Source organism: Protobothrops mucrosquamatus, unplaced genomic scaffold, assembly GCF_001527695.2.
Source record: "Protobothrops mucrosquamatus isolate PMUCROS unplaced genomic scaffold, P.Mucros_1.0 scaffold1278, whole genome shotgun sequence".
NCBI lineage: Eukaryota > Metazoa > Chordata > Lepidosauria > Squamata > Viperidae > Protobothrops > Protobothrops mucrosquamatus.
The window spans coordinates 283,422-309,700 of NW_015387483.1; the positions used below are offsets into that span (position 1 = coordinate 283,422).

Sequence of the window (26,279 nt, forward strand, 5' to 3'; positions counted from 1 at the left end):
TCACAGACTGCCTTTGGATGCCTCAGCAGAAATGTTCTGAATTCCCAAACGGTCAAGAACCTTTGAGAAATATTCCCTGGTGACAAAAGAAAGCATTGGCCCTCTCAAAGAAATTGAGTTTGAAGAGCTGGTTCTAAAGTTCTACAGTCCCTTAAGACACGGGTGTCAAACTTGCCAAGTCACGTGACGTGTCGCAATGTATCACAACTTTTTTTTTGCATTGCCGGAGCTGGAGTGGGCGCAGCCTCTGCATGATGCAATTGGCCTGCGGGCCGGCAGTTTGACACCCCTGCCTTAAGAGATTCCAGGTTTAGGTGTTGCTCAAAGCCAGGGGTCTCTAGGGGCTGGCTGAGGAATTCTTGAGTTGAAGTCCACAAGTCTTAAACTCAAAGGTGCTTTTTCAAAAGGCAACTGGACTTTGCTTTTCCTTGACGATGCTTCGCTTCTTATCAAAGAAGCCTCAGTCACAAGTCTTAAAAGTTGTGCCAAGTTTGAAGAACCCTGCTCTAAGCCAAGGGCAGTTTTATTGTGCTTACTAAATGGTTTGCAACCATTGAATTCATACTACATGCTGAGATAAAAATGACTTAATCCATTTCATGTTAAGCTATGATTGTTGAGGCCCCACAGCAGGCATGGTTTGCAAATTACTTGGAAGCTACAGATGATCCAATGGTGGAATTCTAATATGGGAACAACCAGTTCTCTGCATGGACGCTGCTTCTGGAAGTCCATTCTGGGCCTGGGTCTGCTTCCAGAAGCGGCGTCCATGCACTTACAGTGGCCATTCTGGGCCTGGGAGTCCTCTTAAGTGGGAAGGACTCAGTTATAATATTGTGGCTTCTTTGCAGCACTTATTTTAGCTAATGAGCAGAGGCAGCAAAATCAGGCAGGCACCTTGAGATGTAATGGCCCAGAGATAGAGGGGGTCATAGAAAAAGAGGTTGGCACAGAGGAAGTAGCAATCATAACTCGTAAATATTGGGATTATCAGGATTGTTTAATCTGGCAGCCATTCCTTCATCGTTGAGGGACTTAAACCTGCATCCTGCTGCATATGTTACATGTGCCTATTCAGAGCTTAAATCTGAAGCCCCCATTCAGGGTTCTGAGAGCTGAGCTGAGCTGCCAGGTGTGTTGGCAGGATAAACACTGGGACGTAACATGCCATTAACACAAGATAAAGATATCAATATCCGTCTCAGAGCACAGCCAGATGGCTGCATTAATCTTGAGTGGCAGAAAAGTTTGGCATAAATTGTGCTGCTCTCTAAGCTTTGTTGTGCCCAGCCATGAGAATTATGTAAACCAGGGGGAGGGATCCAATCTTAGCCACATTCAGATTTTTGGACTTCAACTCCCAGAGTTCCCCAGGCAGCATGAGTTGGTCCACTGGTCTTAAAGTTGCCAAGGGTTGCCAAGGTTGGACATCCCTAATGTATGTAGTTCTGTTATTGGTTTAAATGTAGAACAAGTGGAGGAAAATGATTGTTGGATTTTCTTAGCTACTTTGCTCCCGCCCCTCGTGCTATTAAACTTCATTGATCAGTGGGAACAACTACTACCAATTACTCTCCTTAACATGTGGTGGAGGCCTGGAGTTATGAATTGGTGCGCCACACCTTTCCCTTTCATTGGGGATATTTTTTAAGAAAACAGGTCTAGCACAAGACTAACACACTTTTAAAGAATGCTAAAGCCATCTCCAAAACAGATCACCAGCTGTGAGGAAGGGCATTGGATGAAGTAGGTGATAGGGATCAATCATGGTCAAGCCCCTTCTTGACTGACAGAACAAAAGTGATGATTACAAGTAGCCCTGACTGACAGCCCCTTGAAGTAACTTCTGGAATAGGCAAAATGTTGCTATCACTCCTCCAAAAGAAACAATGAAAACATGTGGCCACAAACTTTCCTAACGGAAGCTGAAGAAAACTTATAATGAAGTTGTTGGTGCTAGCATCAGCAACATATTACTGATAGAACTTGGCGGTCTTTCCCAATTTAAATCAACCTGTGCAAAGATTGGATTCGCTTAATGACCACTTGATTCACTTAACAACTGCAGTTATTCATTTAATAACCCTGACCAAAAAAAAGTCGCAAAAGTGGGCCTGGCTCACTTAACAAATTCCTTAACAACAGAAATTCTGATCCCATTGGGGGATCGTAAGTCGAGGACTACCTGTAGTTAGAAAGATGTGGGGGATAAGACCTCAGAGTGTCCTTAATTTCAATTAAACCTTCCACAATTTCCATGTATGGAAGTGAAGTTGCAAAATTGTACGTTGTCTATCGCAATTGCCAAAGCACCAGAAAAGCCATCACATCTACAGAGCCCCTTCCATTTGCACTCCACTTTGTTTTGCAAATTTGCTTCAACAGGATTTGATTGCATTCCATTTGACTGAAGCTTTGGCTGAATTGAAGACTATCAATTCCCACATGTATTATTGTTGGGAAAACCTTCAAACCTCACAAAACCTAATTTAAAACACAATCAGAAACAGCTTGTTTTATGCTACCTAGCAATATGGAAATGCCTTGAGAATGAGAGAAGAAAATAAGGTATTTGCTGCCATCTATTGCTGTAAAAATACGCTGAGGCAAAGAACAGTTAAAAAAACATCAAAGCTGTGTTTTTTTAGCACAAGGAATAACTTGCAATGAGATGTTGTAATCACAAAGAGCTCCAGGGATTCTGGGTGCTTTGGGCACTCCCATAGCCAGTGGGTGGGCTATGAAGGGGCTACTTTTTTCAGTTTATTCATGAGGATTCTCTGATAGTTATGAGGGCAATTCAGAAATAAACCTCCATTTGTTTATCAATGACAGACACTCGTAGATACAGAATTTTTATTATACATATTAGAAAACAACAACATTACATTACTTTTTGACATAATTGCCATTCAAATTGAGGCACTTGTCATAACGTCTTACAAGGTTTGAAATTCCTTAGTAGTAGTCTCTTGGCACCAAATCTGGGCTGAGGAGGGTGATCAAAAACATCCCAACGGAACCGCTTCAAAAGTTCTTGGGTATCTAACGCTGTGCGGGCGAGCATTATTGTGAACCAACACCACACTGTAAGTGGTGCCTTAGAAAATCCTGCCAAATGTGAAGACGCCAAAGGAGTACTGCTAGTGAAGTTCATGGAGCGTAGTTTGACCATCAATTCAGAAGTCTACTGTGAAACATTATGAAAACTCAGACGAGCCACCCATAACAAGCGTTGGGGCATGCTGACTTCCTGTGAGGAGTTGGTTCACGATAATGCTCGCCCACACACTAGACGCACCCAAGAGCTTTTGAGGCAGTTCCGTTGGGATGTTTCTGATCACCTTCCCCCCCCCATAGCCCAGATTTGGCGCCAGGCGACTACTACTAAGGAATTTCAAACCTTGTAAGACGTTATGACATGCGCCTCAATTTGAATGGCGATTATGTCAAAAAGTAATGTAATGTTGTAGTTTTCTAATGTGTATAATAAAAGTTCTATATTGTGTAATGTGTCTGTCATTGATAACCAAATGGAGATTTATTTCCGAATTGCCCTCATATTTCAGTTAAGGAATGAATACCAAGAAGTAATCAGAAAAGGTAACTCATTTCTAAGTAACTTCTAAATTCTCCTGAAAACCCTGTACATATCGGACTAGATGTTTCCCTCCTTATTTTATGTAAGGAGTCCTGATGCAGCTAAAAAGAACATACAGTAGTGCTTTATTATACTGGTATTACTCTAATATATTAGGGGGGGGGAAAGAAAAGAAAGTCATGTGACTAAAGAAAAATGAACTATAATACATATTTTAACTAATATGCTCCATTTTTAAAGTTATTAAACCATGATCACCAGAAAACTGATTGGTTTTTCCATTACATGGATACAATGCCAGCTCATGAGCAGGGAGAACATCTGAGAGAAATTGGCGATTAAGAAATATGGAATAAATGAATAAACAAACAAACAATTAATAATAAATACATTTCATTTATCCATGTCTTTACATTGTAAAATGTGGTGGTTTTGGTTTTGTATCTCTCCAATACTAGGTAAATCCTTCATTATTCATGTTGAAAAATGATGTTTGGAAATATAATACAAAATGACATCCATATTTTTAAATCTTACCACTTGTCCCAAAACCATATTAACAAATATATAAACACAAATTAGAACAAAATAATAGTGGGGCTGGTCTATATTATCATACAGATTAGTCCTTGACATATTACCTTAATAGAAGCCACCAGTTCGGTTGTAAGTTGTTATGGTCATAAAGCAAGTCACGATGTGACAGAGCCTGATTCTATTATCTTTTTGGCAGCGGTTGTGAAGTGAATGCCACAGTTGTAAAAAAACAAGTGCAGCAAATGTTAACCAAAACTATTGTTCACTATGGGGCATTTTTTGCCCAAACTAGAAGTAAATACACATTTCTTGCAAAAAAAAAAAGTCATAAATCACGGTCACATGAGTGGGGAACGATGCTAATGGCTGTAAATTTGGACAATTGACAAGTGCCTAAAATGCAGTCACAGGACCATAGGAGGGGCTCACATCAGAACTTAGAATCTGGGTCATAATTTCCTCTTTTGCGATCTTCATATCCTCAAGTGGTTGCTAACCAGCCAGATGTAAGTTGAGGACTACATATATATGTGTGTGTGTATGTTTGTGTGTGCATGTGTGTGCACGTGTGTGTGTTCCTTTCATCACTTTTGATATAATAATTTTGAGAACAGTTGGCTTATTTTTAAGATCATAAAAAACACACTTTAATGTTCTTTAAAATCCATCAGACTTGATGTGTTACCATGGGGCATTGCAACTCTTTCTTGCAAAATTTTGCAAGTAAGTTTGAAAAAATGCTTACATTTGTAAGTAGGTTCGCTCTGAGGTCTTTTACATTCCAAAAGACAATTGAAGACTTCATACTTTTCTACCGTAAAACCCTGTAAATTACACACACACACACACACACACACACACAGGGGAGGGAGGGAGGGAGGGGGAGAGGGAAGGAAGGAAAGAGCAGGTTCTATCTCCCGCTGCCACAACCCCAGACCAATTAAGGATTATCCATGACATTATCCAAGGCAAATATACATGCCCCAGGATAATGTTGCAGGATCCAATCTGAAATTTAATCTTTCAAGCTTTTGGACTCATGCTGGAGCCCATCCTCAGGGAACTTCTTTCTCTCTGCCAGAATGTAGAGAGAACTATCTACTAAACCCAAGTCCACCCCACCCATCAGTCTTACATATTTTACTATTAGCTAAGAAAGGTATGGAGTCCAAGAGAGGGAACAAGAGCTGCCATAATCCTTGTAATAAATTTGTAACAAAAAGTACAATTATGTCTTAAGGCACATTTATTTGAGAGTGAATTTAATGTAAAATAAGAGAGAGCTCTGATTCCTAAAATTCTAGAACAATGGGAAGGACTTCTGCTGTAAACCTCTGCTAATGCCATCTTCCAAAGACCACAGTCTTGTCTGGAAGCTACAGTTTCCATTGTCTTTGCTGCTTGCAAAACTTTTAATGGAACGGGTTTTTCTAGCAAAAGAATACTGATTTTATCTTTAATGAACAACCTATGATTTAGCTTCGGGAAATTGCTTCCTGGTCCTAAAGTGCTTGCTAGCTGGGACTGCCGTACCACTTCAAAAACTGACAGTGGAGGCTGTTCTTGTTCCATCCAGGGGACAAATCCTGACATGCTGAGAGCTGTTGCTGATGTTGGCATGGAACGAGAAAACTTGTCTTCTAAAAATGAGGAAGTTCTCAGCTGGGATATTAATGACATCAAACTTCCCAAGGTAGGTGGCTTCTAACGTAATGCTCCTTTTACACAAACATAAATTATTTTTTTCCATATTAACTTTTGCAAAAACCATGGTCTATCTTTAGTCACTATTATTAATGCAGTATTTATTACTGGTAGTATTATTCCATATAGTACTACATGCATCAGCAGGTGGCAGCATCAGGCTGACCTTACCTGTGCTTGGAAGTTAAGTGGAGTGGGACCTTCTTGGTATTGGGATAGGAGATTACCTGGGCGGTAGGTTAAAAGTTGAAAACTTTTTCAGAGAAAGCAACAGCAAACCATTTCCATTCTGTTTTCAAGAAAATTGCATGGACGTGTTCAGTAGATCACTAATTTGATTCAGAACATGCTTGAATTGAATTGAATTGAATTGAATTGAATTGAATTGAATTGAATTGAATTGAATTGAATTGAATTGAATAAGATGGCTGTGCCCTGAAACTAACATTGTGGCTGTGGGTTCATTTTAAACAAGGCTAAAGAAACCATGATTTAGTCTTACGTGTGATCCATTCAGTAGACCAGTGGTTCTCAACCTTTTTAATGCCGCGACCCCAACCGGTCGTAAGTTGAGGACTAAAGCGGTCGTAAGTCGAGGACTAAAGCGGTCATAAGTCGAGGACTAAACCGGTCGTAAGTCGAGGACTACCCAACCGGTCGTAAGTCGAGGACTTTCCCTGCCCGGGAGCGCCGCGCATGTGTGGTTCCACCCCCTGCGCTGGCCGAGGCGTAGCTGGCAAGCGGCAGAGACGGAGCAGGCCGACCACCAGCTGGCCCAGCCCAAGGGAGGTAAGGCACCCGCCGGAAAAGGGGACAAAAATGGCGGATAAAAAAATGGCGGACAGCCTTGCTTGGCGACCCCCATGAAATGGTCGATCGACCCCAAATGGGGTCCCAACCCACAGGTTGAGAACCACGGCAGTAGACTGTTTCTTGAGCTAAGCAGAATAAATTTCTGTGTAAATATGTATATATAGGGTTGTACTATTTTATTTAAATCTCTACTGATTCATTGCAGTGTTTCCCACTGCAAGCAACATTAAGATGTCTAGGCTTCAACTCCCAGAATTCCCCAGCCAGCATGCGCATCTCAGAGCTGCCAACGTTGGGTAACACTGATCAATGGGATGAGTCAACATCCAACCCATTGTCATCCAAACTAACACGTAATTCAAACCTCCATTTGAAACCTCTGAAAGTCACTGGTTGACCCTGATGTTACGGAGAGGAGTAGAGAATTCACCAAAGATTGGTGACACCCTATTAAATTGGTCAAAATAGGCTTGGCAGCTTGTATTCTCATTCCAGCAATTGTTGCTATATTATTGCAACATATTTTTTCTGTTCTTTCACCAAACTAATAGCCACAAACTAATGTATCATTTTTCTGATACATTTGCATTTTCCTCTGTGCACGCATGAATTAAAACCACCTCTTGCAAGACGACAGATATATTTGGAATTCTTGAAGATGAGCGTCATTAACATTTCCCCTCTTGGGGAATGTAATTAACCTAGTTCTGTCATTCTCAGACATGCTAATATTTAATGACCTGGGGTCAGCAAGTAATAATGCATGTATTAAATATAGAGGTCAATAATGTAGGAAAACAAAAAATAAAGTAGCTTGAAACCTACTTTTGTCCTTGTACCGCCATCTCATAATATTAAAACAAGACAGATATTTTGGCTTGAATGCTAATTAATCAGCCTTGAAATAGAGTCACCAAAACAGATTCTCTCATCATGCTTAACTAAATTTCCATCGATTTCAGTGGAACAGCCAATCCTATTACTGTATATATGACTAAAAGTTAAGGGCCATGGATGGGAAGTTAATGCCTAAATATTTTCTCTTCCAACTTTTGGTATGTTTTCCGGCAAGTTCTCTTCCTGGGTGTGTAGCCTAAACTTTTCAAAATCATCTGAGCCTGTGTCACAAACTCAGAAATCTGCAGAACGAAAAACAGCTGTATTACTTTTCTCTCTCTCTTCATTTCAAATGTAAAATTCTTTGGCTTTCTCGCAGGATGTGAAACAGACAGACTGGTTTCAGGAATGGCCCGATTCCTACATAAAATACATCTACAGCGCAGATGACAAAAGTGCTCAGAGGCACCTGAGTAGCTGGGCCATGAGGAACACCAATAATCACAACTCGCGCATATTAAAAAAATCCTGCCTTGGCGTTGTGGTCTGTGACAGTGATTGCTCCACTTTGGATGGAGGGAAGTTGTACCTGAGACCAGCCATATGTGACAAAGCCAGGCAGAAACAGCAAAGTAAGTATGTCATAGGGACGAGACTGTTCTCCTGCACTCCTTGAGTTGGCTTCTCTTTCATAGAAAATATACTCAGGAATCATCCCTATAAGATCCTTTCTGCTTGCAACCCAACTAACTTTAATCACAAGAGCCAATCCAACCACCCCCCCCTTTTTTAAAAAACAACAACACTGCAATCTAATGTTAAGCTACTACAAAAGTTCAGTGGAGATTCCATTGAAATAAATTAATGCAAAATCTTCAGGGTGATGCACTGACTAACAGTAAATGATTGTACTATGGGGGTTTTCATGGCTTTTGATTTCTCATTGGCCAAATCTCAATGCATTAGGATTTCCCTTGTATCTGGGTTGGGGTTAGCAGATTGGGAGATATAATTTCATTTTTCCTAAGCACTATCATTTCAGGGCTCTGTCTGACCCAGCGCTGCGCTTATAGAAGCAGTTAGGATATCTATTGTGTGATTCAGTATCAAGGGCTCATAGGCGTTTATGCTTCAAATCTGGTGAAGTCATCTGACGATATGCTCACTCAGTTTAGTCAGTCTCAGCAGGCCCAGATTTTTGTTTAATCAGCTGTTTTAGCCTGATCATGTTGTGTGGCTCAACCTCAACTGATTTCGGCAGTGGAAACAGAAGTAGCCCGTCACATCAAGAGACACCAAAGGTTTTTTTTTAAGGTGACCACGAAACACTTTCTGTAGTGGTTGCCGATTGGTGAATTTGGGGAAATCAAAGTTTGATGAGGATGACTTGAAAAGAGCTTTGAGTCTCCCCCCTCAGGTGAGACCAGGGAGACATGGACAAGAGGCCTTTGGTCTTTGGTAGACACATGTGGTGGAAGTGCTTAACCTAAGAAGTTCATGTAATTCTTCCACCTCACATTCAAAGTTCCTACTAGTGCTCGTAAGGCTGTTTTAAAAATTCTCTTTTGCTATAGTTTTCAATCAGCTGATAGTTTGGGGGCCTACATCTTACTACTACTACTATATTATTATTGTTGTTATTATTGTTATTGATATTATTATTACTACTACTACTACTGTTATTTGCCTCCCAGAACCTACTGATTGGAGCAGATTACCACAATAGTAAATAAATAAAATTAAACATAAATAAATACTAGAAGAGCAGGAGAAACCCTGTTCTTTGTCTGTAGATTAGCTTAAGAAATCGGAAGAGGACACTGCTCCTTTATTGTTATTTTTATTTTTTTGAGTTGTAAGACTATCCCTTGTGTTCTGAAGTAGCCTCATCAAGAAGATCCTCTATGCATCACAAAAAATAAGAAAGGTGATCCCATAATTTACACAATTACACATTTGCCCAATTTCTTCAAGGAAAATTCCTTAAAGGCCTTTGGTAATTTAAAAAAAACCTATAAAAACCATAATGACAGTTTTATAAAGTTTCCTGACACGTATTGGAGACAGGACCACATGAAGATATTCAAAGACATGTCAGTGGTGAAAGATTTTTCCCTTATTGATATATTCCTCCCCTTGTAACACAGTCTACTAATGTGGAATAGGATTAAGAGAATTTGTGAGTCATTATTGCCTTCAAAGCACTTTTGGGGAGCTATTGTTACTCTTTTGATATTTGCTTTCATCCACCACACGAAATGAGGAAGATTTCCAAACTATTGTGCTGATGATTCCATGAGGTATCAACTCCCCAAGAACTATTATCCAATGAAATAGAAACATCCTTCTATTTAAATAATTAGCCCGAGGATAGGCAACTTTGGGGATAAGTGTACTTAGTTGAAATTTAAGAGCTTGATGGGGTTATTTTCACAGACCAGCTGTCATAAGAGAGGTTTATACATATACAGAGTGATTGCATGTAATGTATACACTGACCAAAATGTATACACTGCCAAGATTCCTCCTGTCCCTCCTTCTCATTCTCTCTCCCTCTCTCCTTCCCTCACTTTCATTTTTAGATCAGATGGACACAGTTTCAAACAAAGCCCTGTTGTGCAGTCACAGTCTCTCATTTTATTTTTTTTAAGGATGTCTGTGGGATTTACCTAGGTTCAAAAGGCATTTTTGGAAGTAATAGGAGTTGTTGTCCATATTCCATATATTTATACTCCATATAAATATAAGAATCCTCATGGAGCAATGTATCAGAACATGAATAATTACTATAAAATTTACTAGTGAAACTTAGTAAATTAAATAGTGTGTGTCAGCAGCATTTGGACTGGAGGACCTACAGGTAGAATAGGAGATCCAGGTGAACACATTTACCATTCTTAGTTTCTGCAGAAGAGAACCTGAAGAGTTATGCGAAAGAAAAAGATCCTATGAAAAACAATGCAGAACAATATTTCAAGGAGGGAAGGAGCAAAATGATTGTCAAAACAAGTTGTCATGACAGACCAAAAAGATGAAGGATGAAAGCCTTGGGCTACAAGAGAGATGCTGAATGCAGACTCTCAGTGTCAAGCAATAAAGGTCAAGAACAGATGCCTCAATCAAGAGAATCATCACATAGAAAGAAATAACAGGGAAAAGAATGAAAGCTATTTTTAAGATGACCCAAAAACCATAGAAAAGTTTACAGCTAAAGTAGGGATATTCAAGAATAATCACAGTAGAGATCTAATCCAAGAAAATTGGGTTCCAGGAAGTTGGAAAGATTATACTGAAAGCCTTCACAAATTGGACTATAGAATGAATAAATATATAAAATAAATTATATATAAATTGCCAAACACATTCGTATATAAAATTATATATAAAATTTAAATATAATTTATCTAAAAGGCATATACGACTGCCTGTCTTATATATTATAACCCTGAGTTGCTCACACAAACACATATGCCATCACACAAGGGGAGAAAAATGCCACATCAACAGGCAGAGGGACATGAAATCAGATACTGTAGCTAACATGCGTATGTGCAGAAGCAGTTAAAAACTTATTCATCCCAGGAAAGAAAGCTATAGCTTATTTATATATGCCCTCCCACTTCTCTGTTCCTAAAAAACTGGGGCCAATCACTTTCCTTCCATGTGGGTATTCCTAACTAAATATGCTTTTATATGGGTATGCATATTATGCATATGTATGTGTACCCCCATGCATGTACAGTATATGCATGTGTGTGTGTGTGTAGTATTGTATATTTACAGTATATATATTTTCAGTGTAAATTTTCAGTGTGTATTAGCTTATATATATACATATGTATTTATAGACATGTGCATACGCATGCAGAGAGAAAGAGAGAGAGAGAGAGAGAAAGATACGCATGGATGTGCACATATCCATGAATACATATGTATACCTATGTATACTATACTAACCCAGTTAAACTGAAAGTATATACAAAATGAAAGCATCAAAACACAATAACAAGGTTTTAAATAAAATTTTCTTTCTTACTGCCTTGCTGGTCTTTCGTAGCTTCTACAAATGCTATAGCTGGCATATCACAATAATTGCAGCACTTTCTTTGTAACTAGAAGATTCCTGGATTAAAACCTGGGGAAATTGTTTATAATTCTTCCTTTTTGTTGTTTTGAACTTTGTATGTTTCCCTTGGCTTTTTTCAAATAAGTGTAGCGATTCACCATTTCACAGTTCTGCAGTCACTTAAGGTAGAAGAACTTCACTTACACAGAAAGAAAAAAAAGTAATTAAGGGGGTTGGATCTTGCTGCTACCTTCAATCCAAATGGCAAAAGTTATACTTATTGTCATATTATAGCATATATGATAAAAGCAGCTCTAGAAGACATTAGATACTACGGTAGCCATTGATGTACTTGAAGTGATGTTTCTGCCTCTGGGACATTGTCAATGAACTGCTGTAGTTAGCCTGCAAAGCACATCAGTCAAAATGGACAGAAGTGTTCAAGATGATCTAAAAGGAAAAAGAACACTTTAATTTTTTAAAAAATATATGTTATTGGTTTTTTGCAATAACAATCTTTAGTGCTTAGTAAACAGCATGTTGTCTGGGTTCATATATTTGAAAAAACAATCAATAATAATTAATTTCTATAATTCCATGGTCAATATATTAATAAATAGTATGTTTCCTTGAACTTCCCTTCTTCCAATGGTATTCTCCTTTGTCAACATTAGATAAATATAATAATATTTTCAATACATACAAGGTTGGATATAAACATTTTTTATGTTTGTACAGATAACAATGACATCCATATATAACAATCTTTTCTAATTAACTTATGTTTCAATTGTATTTGTAAAAGTCATCTTGTTAGGTCACTATGTGTCCTGTTTTCAAAACTATTATTTAAACTTAATTTCCTCTCAGTATTCAAACCATTCTTATCAATCATAGTTTTCTCAAAATTAATTACCTAAATATCCAAACTTTTCATTTACATAACCGCATCCCAATATTTTCATATTTCATATATTATAAAGATACCATACTACTTATATATCCTATAACATCCACATATAACATTTTTTCTGAGCGGCTTATGTTTATAAAAGTCATCTTGTTGAGTCACTATATGTCCTATTTTCAAAAATCTTATTTACTTCCCCCTCAGTATTCAAATCATTCTTCTCAGTCATAATTATCTCAGAATTAATTACCTTTAAATGTCTAAACTTTCCATCCACATACATCATTCCAGTATTTTAACATTTTATATATTATAAAAAATACTATACTACTTATTTCTCTTATCCCTCTTACTATAGGACCCCTTTATATCCTAAATTATCTATTCTTTTAACCATATTCAAACAAATGTTTAATCATGTAGTAGTCCATCTGGTAAGTCGAATCAGATCTCTTAAGTCTAACTCTAGCCTTCTGTTTTTGCCAAATAGCTTTCCAAGTTAGCGTATTTCGCTTGCCAGGAAGTTCCTATATTTTTGTAGGTGTTGTTGGGAGGGAAAAAGAACACTTTAAAATTGCAACAAGAAAATGTGCCTCAAGTTCACATTCATGATGGAAAGGAGATGCCTGTCCTCCAAAAGTGGTTGCTACTCCATTCTGGTGAGAAAGCAGCTAAGTAACACCTGAGACAAGATCGTGAATGATATTTTGACAACAACCAAGATGAAAATAGCTATGGCAACAGCCTTTCCAAAGATAATGTGATTATGAAACTTGGACATTAAAAAAGAGTGAGACAAAGAAGACAGAGCATGGAACTATTGGTTTTGAGATGAATATTAAGTACTATGGACTGCAAGAAGAACCCATAAGTCCTAGACAAGCTAAAACTGACCGACTGCTTCCTTGAGACTTATCATCAGCAAACAGAAAATCATATCTTTCGGGTATCTGATGGTAACAGACAATGGCCCATGCTGGGCAAAGTTGAAGAATGTAGAAGGCAGAAAAGTCAAGTGGTGAAGTGGATGGATGGGATAGAATGGATTACTAAAATCTTCTTGGAGGTAGACAGATTGTTGCTGGATCTTCCTTTGTTCCTCTCCAGGTCTCCAGGATTTGAGTCTGACTCAATGGCACCTACAAGTAGTCCTTGACTTACAACCATTCCTTTAGTGACCGCTCAAAGTTACAAGGGCACTGAAAAATGTGGCATGACCAGTTTTCACCTTTATGACCATTGCAGCGCCCCCAGGGTCATGTGATGAAGATTTGGGTGCTTGGCAATTGGGATGTATTTATTGTCATAAATACATCCCAATGTGATCACCATTTGCAATCTTCCCAACTGGCTTCCCACAAACAAAGTCAATGGGGAAAGCCAGATTCACTTAAGGACCACATGATTCACTTAACAATTGCAGTGATTTGCTTAATTGTGACAAAAGGGGACAAAACTCACTTAACAACTGCCTTGCCGAGCAACAGAAATTTTGGGCTGAACTGTGGACATAGGTCAAGGACTACCTATAATTAACTAATCTCCTTCTCTCTCCCGACTTTATAGATGTGGTATATGCTTTGCTATTATATTTGAAAACTATTTTAAAAATGTTGAGTAATATAAAGCATACTTTTACAAGCTGATGTTTATCGTTAATAGTGTTGTAAAAAAATATTGCAACGGTAGAGAAAGTCAGATAAAGTATAACTTTCAGCTACTAGGTTCTTTTACAAAACAACTTGAGGCAATTTTGGAACGCTGTAAATAGATACCTTGTCAAATATTTTTGCTTGGAAAAATATGAACGGTAATATTTATTGAGGCTGTAATCGTATGTCCATTTATTTCAAAGAGTTTTCTTTCTGGGGAAACATAATTGGGTTTATGTTATGAAATCATGGATAGGTCCTTTGGTTAATTAATGTGTACCTATGAATAGAATAGAATAGAATAGAATAGAATAGAATAGAATAGAATAGAATAGAATAGAATACTTTATTTGGCTATATCTGACTAGACACACAAGGAATTTATCTCTGGTGCATTTGTCTCTTTTTCTAGAACAAATATTTAAGATTTATAAGCAAGCAAAAGTGAACAAGTTTGAACAATATTTAGTGGACAGAATAATGGATAAAAGTAATTCCATTTGTTTCAGTGGGCTCTACACATCGTTAAAAATCCAAGGTCCATGTGTAGATTTCTTTTAATCCAATCCCTTGCATACATGAAAAATTACTCCTGGAGTTTAGGAGAAGTTTTGAAATGTATCTTATGCTGTATGAAAATCAGAAAGCCCCCTATACATGTGAAAGCATTTTTATATGTACAAATCAAATATCCTTGAAAAAGAATGTCATTGAAATAAATACGTAGCACATACCAGGGGTTGCAGTGGCCTAGCGGTTAAGACCTGGGCTTATCAACTATAAAATTGACAGTTTGAGACCCGAGTGCTGTGGACAGGGTGAGCTCCCATTGCTTGTCCCAGCTCCTGCCAATATAGTAGTTTGAAAGCATACAAATGTGAGTAGATAAATAGGTACCAATTCAGTGGGAAGGTAACATCATTCTGTGCTTCTTGGCATATAGTCATGCTGGCCACATGACTATGGAAGCATCTTCAAAAAGTACAGGCTTCCTTGGCTAAGAAATGGAGATGAGACAGTGCTCCAGAGTCAGATACAACTGGACAGGGGAAACCGTTACCAATTTTCTTTTAACCAAATAAATATGCTTCCAATCTGGATCAGGAAAGCTTAAACTTTTGGACTGGATAATGACAATTTCTAATTATACCCATTTTTATTTTTATAAAAACCTTCTCCAGATTTGTAGATTTCAATTATCGGACTTCTCACTTCGGGTGTGGCCACTACTGAAATTTCTGGGACTGTAGTCCATGTATCTGGTGGGGATCCAGGTTTGGAATTCTATATTAAATTATGATTTAGATGCTCATAATGATGATTATTGCTGTATAACCTGAAGACTGGATTAATCTTACACTATGCTTTGAATGCCAGTAATGAGTGGTCCATATCCTGTAGGGAAACCATGTCCTAATTGTAATGGACCTTTGAAACTGATTCCATGTCGAGGCCATGGTGGATATCCTGTAACAAACTTCTGGAGACACGAAGGACGGTTCATATTTTTTCAGGTAAGTAAAAACAAAAGAAATATTTAATTCATTTATTTTGATGATGAGCAATGCATGCTATTGAAAGGGTAGGAACAAAAACCTGCTAGGAACAATGATGGAAGAGGACTATACCTTTTGGGTTCTTCTTGGAAGCTTCCAACATTCATCTTGTTTGCCATAGTGGAACCTGGGATGTAGACTGATAAGGTGTTTGTCCATCAGGGGATGTTTGGCCTTATGTTTTGCTTTGGGGGATCCAGGAAGTCTTTCTAATTTGGGACCAATCTTATACAAGTTGGGTCATACCAGCAACTGCTAGAAGCTTGTTGAAAGAAATGACACAAAACTCACGAAACGGTACCATCAACCAAATCCAGAAAAGCTTCTAAATTTCTGTCTTTGTTCCCTGATCTAGAGAGACATGACCATGGTGTGTCCCCATTAAATGATTAGAGCCCAAACCTACGTTAAAATTCAACCACACAAAACACCACATGTCACTTTGCACTCTTCATTGAGCTTATATTGATTTGCAATCAGTTCATGAAATCTGATTTCTTCCATAACATTTTCCATAACTGCAAGTCCTGGAAAGCCCCATCCAGGAGGAACAAAATGATTGGGATTCTTAGGAGTTGCAGTTCTAGAAGGTACTAAATCATATTTTAAACCTGATTTGATGCTTAGGCATATTTAATAGGAGACCTCTTTCCCACATAATCCCTGAATCTGAAATCATATATACATATATGTACATACAAATACATATATATTTTTAGATCTATTATTGAACTAAATAGTACCCAAATATATTATCCTATCTAATTTCTAATTTTATTAATTAAATGCAAATAGTAGCCTGGTCTAGATAAAATCCTCCCCAAGAAGTCTAATCATTTCTTTAAAAATAATTCACAGTCTCTGTGAAATTTTAAAAACTCCATGCATTTTAATAGGTTTTAAAAAAAACACCCATATAAACAAATAAGTAAGTAGAAGGATGAGATTTCTTTCCTCCCACATATGGTGAAGATGATCTACATCAGGAAAATGTACTTTCAATTAAGTAAATAAAATCAAGAATTGGAGCAGGTTGACAAATAACTTTAGGAATAGAATAGAATAGAATAGAATAGAATAGAATAGAATAGAATAGAATGGAATGGAATGGAATAGAATAGAATTGGAAGGGACCTTGGAGGTCTTCTAGTCCACCCCCCTGCTCAATCAGGAGAACCTATACCAGGGATAGGCAACCTTGGCTCTTTTATGACTCGTGCTGATCCATGCTGGCTCAGGAATTCTGGGAGTTGAAGTCCATGAGTCATAAAAGAGCCAAGGTTGCCTACCCCTGGACTATACCATCTCAGACAAGTGACTGTCCAGTCTCTTCTTAAAAATCTACAATGATGGAGCGTCCACAATTGCTGAAGGCAAGGTGTTCCACTGGTTAATTGTCCTCACTGTTAGGAAGTTTCTCCTTAATTAAATTCCTTAACTTAATTTAGGGCCCTAAGGCCATTCTGGAATTTATACCTCTTTCACTGGTATGCATGATACTATAAATTGTTTCTTATCTTTATATTATTATGCCTCTTTTCACTTATTTGTTAAGTCAAAGGGAGCTCATGATCACCCAAGACCAGAAACCAAACTGGAAGCAGAAGCAAGAAGGTCAATACAAAAAGCGTATATTTCAACTTCTCCAAGACTGAAGAGGAACAGAGAGATGGAGGTAAATTTTCGTGGAATCCAATACCCAAATGACCACATATTGTTGTCACAGATGGGCCTCCTGAAACTGAGCATCCAGTGAGGACTCAGCATGAAGGGGGAATTGACTGAAGGTTTGATATTAGTAGAGCCTGAGTAGAATTTGCCCTCCCTGGAGTTATGTTCCTCAATAGGGATGGTTCCTTTGGTGGCAATCATTTCTCTATAATATAATAATCCAAAGAAAAATCAAGCTAAGACAGACATGTCAAACTCGCGACGTCATCTGATGTCGCGCAATGTATCGGGACAGTTTTGACATTGCCAGCGATGGGGTGGGCAGGGCTTCTGGATGACGCATCCAGCCTGCAGGCTGGCAGTTTGACACCCCTGAGCTAAGAGGTAGCACTTAGTAAAATTTGGCTGATCTAAAAAAAAAAAATCTACAAAGTCACACTAGTTAACACTTGTATTGGAGACCACAAAAAAAAAAAACCATCAAAACCATCAATTGGGAAGTCAAAAAGTCAAATTCTGGGAGAAGGCAATGGCCAAACCCTTCCATATGATTATGCTTTATTGTTTTATATATTTGTTGTACGCTGCCCAGAATCACTTTTTTGTAAGATGGGCAGCTATATAAATTTGCTGTGTAAATAAATAAATATTATTTCTAAGACACCCAAAAGAATATTGACATGGAATCACCAGGAGTCAGCCTCCATGGAAAGGACACTTTCCCTGTAAATTTATTATTTTTAAATGTGAATTTATCTCTCTAATGTTATTTTTTTAATATTTTTTATTGTTTTATCATAAAAAGTAAAATAGAAAACAGAAAAACAAACAAACAAAACAAAACAAAAGCATACATCTAACACTAGCAACAATAAGAAAGAAAAATATATAGTGTACAAAAAGAGGAAAAATTTATCAAATAAATTTAACATTTAACATGTAGGCTTCATTCTGTCTGGGTGCTGAAAGAAAAGAAAAAGCAGTAAATTCTCCTCTTTTACATTTATATATCTACACACACACACACACACACACACACACATATATATAGTAGATCACAACCTACTACTTGACAAGATAGAAAAATGTGGGATAGACAGCATCACCACCAGATGGATCCGTAGCTGGCTGACCAGTCATACTCAGCGAGTGGTCTTCAATGGAGCCGCATCTACATGGAGGGAAGTGTGTAGTGGGGTGCCCCAGGGCTCTGTTCTGGGCCCAGTGCTCTTCAACATCTTCATCAACGATTTGGACGAGGGGATAGATGGAGAACTCATCAAATTTTCAGACGACACCAAGCTGGCAGGAATAGCCAACACTCCAGAAGACAGGCTTAGGATACAAGAGGATCTGGACAGACTTGAACACTGGGCACTATCTAACGAAATGAAATTCAATGGTGAAAAAAGCAAGGTTCTACATTTAGGCAAGAAAAATCAAATGCACAGGTATAGTATAGGGGGTACCTTGCTCAATAGTAGTAACTGTGAGAGGGACCTCGGAGTCCTAGTGGACAATCACCTAAATATGAGCCAGCAGTGTGCTGCAGCTGCCAAAAAGGCCAACACAGTGCTAGGCTGCATTAACAGAGGGATAGAATCATGAAGTGTTAATACCACTTTACAATGCCTTGGTAAGGCCACACTTGGAATACTGCATCCAGTTTTGTTCACCGCGATGTAAAAAAGATGTTGAGACTCTAGAAAGAGTACAGAGAAGAGCAATAAAGATGATTAGGGGACTGGAGGCTAAAGCATATAAGGAACGGCTGCTGGAATTGGGTATGTCTAGTTTAATGAAGAGAAGGACGAGGGGGGACATGATAGCAATGTTCCAATATCTCAGGGGCTGCCACAAAGAAGAGGGAGTCAAGCTATTTTCCAAGGTGCCTGAAGGCAGGACAAGAAGCAATGGGTGGAAACTAAGCAAGGAGAGAAGCAACCTAGAACTAAGGAGAAACTTCCTGACAGTCAGAACAATTAACCAGTGGAACAACCTGCCTCCAGAAGCGGTGAATGCTCCAACACTGGAAGTTTTTAAGAAGAGACTGGATAGCCATTTGTCCGAGATGGTATAGGGTTTCCTGCCTGAGCAGGGGGTTGGACTAGATGACCTCCAAGGTCCCTTCCAACTTTACTATTACTATTATTATTATTATTATTATTATTATCTATATCTATATACTGTAGATATAGATACAGGTATAGATATAGATATGTATAGATATAGATATATGAAGAAAAAGCAGTCAATAGGTTGAGCTAAACATTACACTATTCTTCAAATGCCTGTTAACCATCTGTTATTATATTTAGCCCGTAGAAAGTCCACAAACAGTTTTCAGTCTCTTGTAAAAATGTCTAGTCCATTATCTCTAATTAAAGCAGTTAATTTCGCCATCTCTGCAAATTCAGTCAATTTCAAAATCCACTCTTCAACAGTTGGCATTCCTTTTTCTTTCCACTGTTTGGCAAGTACAATCCTCGCAGCCGTTATCATGTGCAGGAATAGCACCCCAAATTGTTTTTCAATTGGCTTGTCCATCAAACCTAACAGAAAAGCTTCAGGTTTCATTGATATTCGTGTCTTAAATATTTTCTGCATAGTCATTGTTATTTTTATCCAGTATGCTTTCACATATTTGCAAGACCACCACATAGGATAAAATGAATCTAGATTTTGACTACATTTCCAGCACTTATTAGAAATCCCTTTATACATTTTCACTAGTCTATCTGTGAAGTACCAACCATACATCATTTTATAAAAGTTTTCTGTCAAGCTATAATTTAATGTGAATTTTAGTCCATTTGTCCATGCATTCTCCCATTTATCTAGCATTATATTATACCAAAAAAAAAACTGCTCAAAAGTTTGGGTGTAATATCATTATTAAGTTACTTATCAGCTCCCTTAGAAAGGAATAGCTTTCAGTTGCTGAAGCCTTTTTTTAGTCTTTCTGGCTCTATTTCTGGAGGAGGAAATTTTACATTTACTTATTAGTCTTACCAGAAGCAACTTATTGCTTCGCTAAAAAATAATAATACACCAGATGTAACCATCCAGCACAGAAAAAGACAGGATTCTGTTTTAAGGTCAAGTTAAATGTAGGGAGAAAATGGAGAAAACAGAAAAAGTGAGTTAAAAATTCTTCCTAGTGGAGAATATGACTCCCTCTTTGGGGCAAGTTGACTGATCCTATCGGGCCTTTTTTCCCCACAACGATCAAATTTGCCTTTATTTGAGTTTTCACTGTCTGTGTGAGAACTGACTCTCACAGTAACTGAGAACATTCAAAAGGTTGAATCAAAGAGCACAGTGACTTCACATGATAATTTGAGTAGGAACCCAACATTTGGAGTTCAACTATAATTTTGCTTTGAGAATGAATGGGTCTTTATTAAAGCTGAATTGTATTATGATGGATTTTTCTTAAGTCCCTGACAGGAGAGATGCAAAGGGATGATACTTTACTGTTAATTGTTCCCAAACATGAAGACCGAATATCGCACAATAACTTCAATGGATACTTCAGAGAGAACCCATCTCAAGAACTAAATAATTGCTTGACTTTCACCAAAGGCTTCAGTTCCACAAAGTTGCCCTATGTATTAGAGCACAGTCAAGATATGGGCTACAGCAAATACTTGGACAAGTACAAGCCGATTGGAAGCAGTGAATATGATGGTGGAGACCCAATGGAATTGTTAGCGTCTGACTGTTCTGAATATGGGGAACCGGAAAGCTGGAATCGAAACCTTGACTTAGGAAGGCATCTTCCATCAATGAAATATGTCAGTGGCTCTGCTACAGTTCTGCCAGGTCTACCCAGCGAGACTCTATCTTCCTTTAATACAGTAGATTTAAGTCCCCAACACGTTCCTAGTAGGTGGGAATCCTCAGTGAAGGTTGGTTACCACTCCTTCAGATCTTCTGGAAATATACTTGGGGAAGATATATCTGAAATCAAAGCACCCCTGTTCTGTAACAGCAGCCATTCCTTTTGTCAGCTGTCTCCAGAGGATCCTTTCCTCATGGGAGATGCTGCCCATCACTATTACCAGAATTCCTTGCCCCTCAAAAGGAATGAGTGGCCCAGCGAGGAAGACCAAAAGTATACAAATCTTGACCACTGCAACAATGAGAAGTTTTTCAACTTCTTTCCTTTGCGGTGAAGTTCTTTTATCATCTCCCCCAAGTTGTGAGATAGATTCTCAACTATTATGAACATTGTGTTGCTACTTGATTCCGGGTGTCAGTTAAGTTATATCCTATATGGGTAATCTTTTGCATTTTGTTGTTGAATTTCTGATTTTTTTCAATTTGTGCAGCAATTTGTGTAAAGTATTTCACAGCAGATAAGTTGACTATCTTATGCCTGCACTAGTGGATTAATCATGAAAGTACAGACTGAGAGTTCCACTGATTTGATGCACTCCTCTGCATACAGTGAGGCTTATTTGTGTATCCATCACATTTTAAAGCTATTTTTTTATTTTTCTCAGAGTGAGAAATATTTTTTAATAAAAATATAGAACTAATTTTATTCAAGAATGATCATTTTACAAGTAAACTCTTAGTATGTATCAATCTGGCACAAGACCTACATGTGTTGCATTCCAACTAGCTACTTTATTGGTCTCTGCCCATAGTACAGGAATCTTCCCAGATTGGCAGCCTTCATTTGATAAAGACCAGATAAGGCTCAGAGGCTTTTGGAGGAGGGGATGGTTGCTTATCCTCTTGTATTTATGTAGGGAGTCCAGGCTGATTTCTTGCTTGAGCTCTCCTTCAGTCCAGAATGGTTGCTCTCCAACAATACAACTAACTTACCATCTTTTCACCTTTTGCTTTGAGTAGCAAGATGTAATCTAATTTCACAATGATATTCTGGAATTCCAAATGCTGGTATTCATTGCTATTTTGATGTTTTGATTATGATTACAAGGATATTTTTACATCTTAATTTATAGATTGTCCACGAAAGTGTCATAGCTTCTGAACATCACACATTAAAAACTGTCCTGGTGCAGACCAAAATTATTTTTAAAATGCTCTTTTGTAAGTGGTCCATTCTTTGTACACAATAAAAGACTGTTTCTTTATTTGGAAAGCAGAAACTCGAAAGTTGGCAAAGGGAACATATGGTCAGATCAGCCTGTATATTTGGCAGAAAGGTAGATTAGCAGATCTTTCAACTTTTTACACCTGAGAGAAGCAGTAGCAATACCACTTAGACTTCTATAGCACTTCACATTGCTTTGCAGCCCTGTCTAAGCAGTTTGCAGAGTCAGCATATTGCCCCCAACATTCTGGGTCTTCATATTACCAACCTCGGAAGGATGGAAGGCTGAGTTAACCTTAAGCCAATCAGATCAAACTCCTGGCAGTCGGCAGAATGAGCCTGCAATACTGCATTCTAACCACTGCGCCACCACGGCTCAAGGCTACAGTCCTTGAATTGCTTATCCTATTGTTTTATGGAACAGCTTTCCTTCTTCCATTTTGAGGGACCAATTACTGAACAGAAAGCAACTCAAAAAGCCTTATAAGCCAATACAGTTCTTATCCAGCATGTACTTAATGGGATGGGTACACATTTTACATCTAAAATAAATAAGCTTAATAAATTAGTAAATGATTACTACAAGGATGCCCAGAATTACAACATTAGTTCTTACGTCAGATGTTGGAAGAAGCCAAAGATTTTAAGAAACCAAAGATCTTGGTGGGATGGAACTGCATCCCATAATTCTGGCTGAAATTATTTTACTTATCCGCATTCATCATGTTCCTACCTCCTGTAATGGCTGCCAGGAGGTGAGGGGCCATCTGCAGCTTATTTCAGTTGTCATCTTGGTTCTTCATTTTTAAGTGCAGGTGGTTTGAATGAACCTTAATAACCCGCTTGGTGTCCTTGGAGTCCCAAATAGCAAATGGCTGTTGAGATTATCCTGGCACACATCGGATTGCAGGCGTACTTGCTACCATAGCGTAGCATCCCCATTGACAAAGTAAAACATGTCACAACTAGGAGAAAACTGGGCAAGCATATACATGGCTACAAACATTCAATTTATCATGCTTGAATGATATATTCCCCTTTTCTACAGTGAAATGTTGCTCAGTGCCAAGTAAATTGGGTAACAGCACTTTTGGTAGGATTTCTAAGTTTAAAATTGAAAACTGTACATATTCAGAGGTTTAAAAAAGAGCAAGAAGATTTTTCCCGTTGAATGCGGCATTTGCTCAGGATTAACCCATGGAGGTTGTGCGCTAAATGCAGATGAAGGTAGCCGCCTTCTGACATTTCTCTTTTCAGTCCTTCCATTTCACATTTCACATTTCCATTCTCTCTCTCTCTCTCTCTCCCTCCCTCCCTCCCTCTTCCACTCTCCCTCTCCCTCTCCCACTCTCCCTCTTCCTCTCCCTCTCCCCCTCCTGCCCTCCCTCCCTCTCTTTCTCTTTCTCTTTCTCTTTCCCCCTGACATAATTTTTCCTTTCCTAGCAACAAAGTGTAAAGGACAGATATTTCTTCTAAGAAGCCTTAAATTACCTTGAAGAAAGTTTTTGAAATATAGGCCAAAAGCTTTATGTGTACCTAAGCCAGAGTTGTTCCATTCTGCTTTAAACTGACTATTTAGGCCTCTAAAAGAAGTCAAGATGAGAAATGAATATTGGGCTCAAGATGTAACAGACCATTTAACAATACATCTCATTTCAGTTCTGGGAGAATACAGCGAGAAGTTGGCCATGATTTCCCTCAGCTAGACTTTTATGGCTATAGAGTACAGGTCTCCAAACTTGGCAATTTTAAGATTTGTGGACTTCAACTCCCAAAATTCCTCAGCCAGCTGTGCTCACTGGGGAATTCTGGGAAATGAAACCCACAAATTTTAAATTTGCCAAGTTTGGAGACCCCTGCTATAGAGGCTTTTCTTCATCAAGGCTCTTTGGATCACCATGAATCCATAACTGGCATTTCCATCAGTTAGAACTGCCGGCTTGCGGGCTGGATGCGTCATGGCGAAACTGCACCCACCCCATTGCCGGCAATGGAAAAAAAAGTCGTGATACGTCGCGACACGTCATGTGATGTCGTGAGTTTGACACCCCTGAGTTAGAACATCTTTTGTGCATGCATTGCACAGCTGCAGAAACATCTGCTGTCTCCTAGAACTACTGGATGATGCCCCCACAGGAAAGCCAGCATTTTCAGTTTAAATGGGAAGGCATGCGGCTCTGTTAAACAGCTTCAAGAAGATCCTGCAATAAAGCCTCTGTGATTGGATGACATTTTCAGAGCTTGTAAATGTTTATCTTGGAGTGTAGGTATATTGAAATTATTGTTGTTCTTTTATTAAGTTTACAGCCAGCTCCAGTCACCCTTGATTCTGATACATACCCAACTCTATAAATCAGGTTAACATCATAACAGAAAATGGTAACAGAAATTACAGTAATGAGGTAAGAAAAGCAACATAAATACAAAAGAGTATAGCCATATTTATCCACTAGGGTAAATCAAGAATCAGTATGCTGTGTTCTTCAGAATTACTGTATCTGGAAGGTGCTACGTTGGATAAACCAGTAATTACAAAGCCAATCAGGTCTTCTGCATTTTTCATTCAACAAAGGAGGGGAAAATAGGGAATGGTGCAGAACTCTTTTAACGGGAGGAGGACCTTGTCTTTCCAGCTTCCTGATAAGCTTTGGGATTGGGGTAGTGCTTTCTACAAGATACTAAAACCAGATCAGTGGTGGCCCATTGCCATCTGAACACCAACCCACAGCCATTTCCTGGTTAGGAGGGAAGATTATACAATTTTGTAAGAAAGGCCATATTAAAATAAAAAGATCTGTTTCAGGGTAATAATGTAGATTTCCCACTTGGAAAGGAGAAAGAAGAGAGGGGAGGGGAGGGGAGAGGAAGGAAGAGAAAGGGAAAGGGAAAGGGAAAGGGAAAGGGAAAGGAAAGGAACTTGGTATAGAATTTTCACCTCTTAAATACTGGTAGGGCTGGAGTCCTTCCTTCCTTCCTTCCTTCCTTCCTTCCTTCCTTCCTTCCTTCCTTATTTTCTTTAGATGCCACCTGATTCCAAAGTGGCTCTAATCACAAGAAAAATAGTGTTTCCTGAGATTCAGGAAAAGACGATTTAGAATTATAAAGGGAACCCCCACACACACTGAATCTGCCTTTGAAACAAACCACAAGCAAACAAAACTGTTTCGAAATGAGCAAAATATGATTGTGCCAGTTTATGTTTATCAAAAGTTGAGAGGTCAAATTCTCATCCAATAAAGATATTTAGCCTGTTGTTGGCTTGTTGTCAAGCATAGCCCCATGTAGATTCCATGATTGTAATTAGAACTGGCCTAGATGTTAAAGGTGATAACTAGGGGTTACATCTTATATGATCATTTTGGTCAAGAGATGCATTGCATCCTTTTTAGAAGGTAAACATTTCCTCCGTTTCAACTCATCTTTTGGAGATCACCAAGACATGTCCACATAAATCAATGGGCAAATGCTTTCTCTATGTCTGCTGGGATGTTTCGTCAACTTCCTCTTCTGCCTGGGGCCCCAGAAGATGCGTGGCCTTCCCTTCAAGTCCTCATCAAGACCTGTTCTGCTTAGCTTTTCTGAGATCAGCCAAAGTGAGACAGATCAGAGCCCATGGTGATATTCGGGTCATACAGGACCATGAGCTATAGATCATTATCTCTTCATGTCAATAGAGCAACAGCTATACAGAAAACCAGAGGTTTTAAGTGCCCTGTCCCATCAGGTTGGTCAAGGTGATGGAGAAATAGTGACAGGTTTGTTGGTTGGTTAGTTTTTAGTATAGCAGTTCTAAGAGATTGTCACAGTAAAGTGGCTAGAAATACAACCCAAGGACAAAAGGTCCTCGTTCCAATGTCCTTAAAC

At 38.5% G+C, this 26,279-nt stretch overlaps 1 protein-coding gene across 1 annotated transcript; it reads left to right on the forward strand.

Moving 5' to 3' along the window:
* The first annotated feature begins 5,729 nt into the window (after window positions 1-5,729).
* GCM1 (glial cells missing transcription factor 1) lies at window positions 5,730-21,525 on the forward strand. The gene is made up of 5 exons (XM_015821228.1): window positions 5,730-5,831; window positions 7,872-8,124; window positions 15,522-15,634; window positions 17,232-17,351; window positions 20,788-21,525. Exons 1-5 carry the CDS (start codon window positions 5,730-5,732, stop codon window positions 21,523-21,525), a joined length of 1,326 nt encoding a protein of 441 aa, XP_015676714.1.
* The last annotated feature ends 4,754 nt before the right edge of the window (window positions 21,526-26,279 follow it).

What these genes read in the sequence shown, in the direction of transcription:
- GCM1 (XM_015821228.1), top strand. Translation starts at nt 5,730, where the DNA reads ATGCTGAGAGCTGTTGCTGATGTTGGCATGGAACGAGAAAACTTGTCT. An exon ending in GACGGTTCATATTTTTTCAG is followed by an intron (nt 15,635 to 17,231) that starts GTAAGTAAAAAC and finishes TTATTTGTTAAG; the next exon opens with TCAAAGGGAGCTCATGATCA. An exon ending in AGAGGAACAGAGAGATGGAG is followed by an intron (nt 17,352 to 20,787) that starts GTAAATTTTCGT and finishes ATTTTTCTTAAG; the next exon opens with TCCCTGACAGGAGAGATGCA.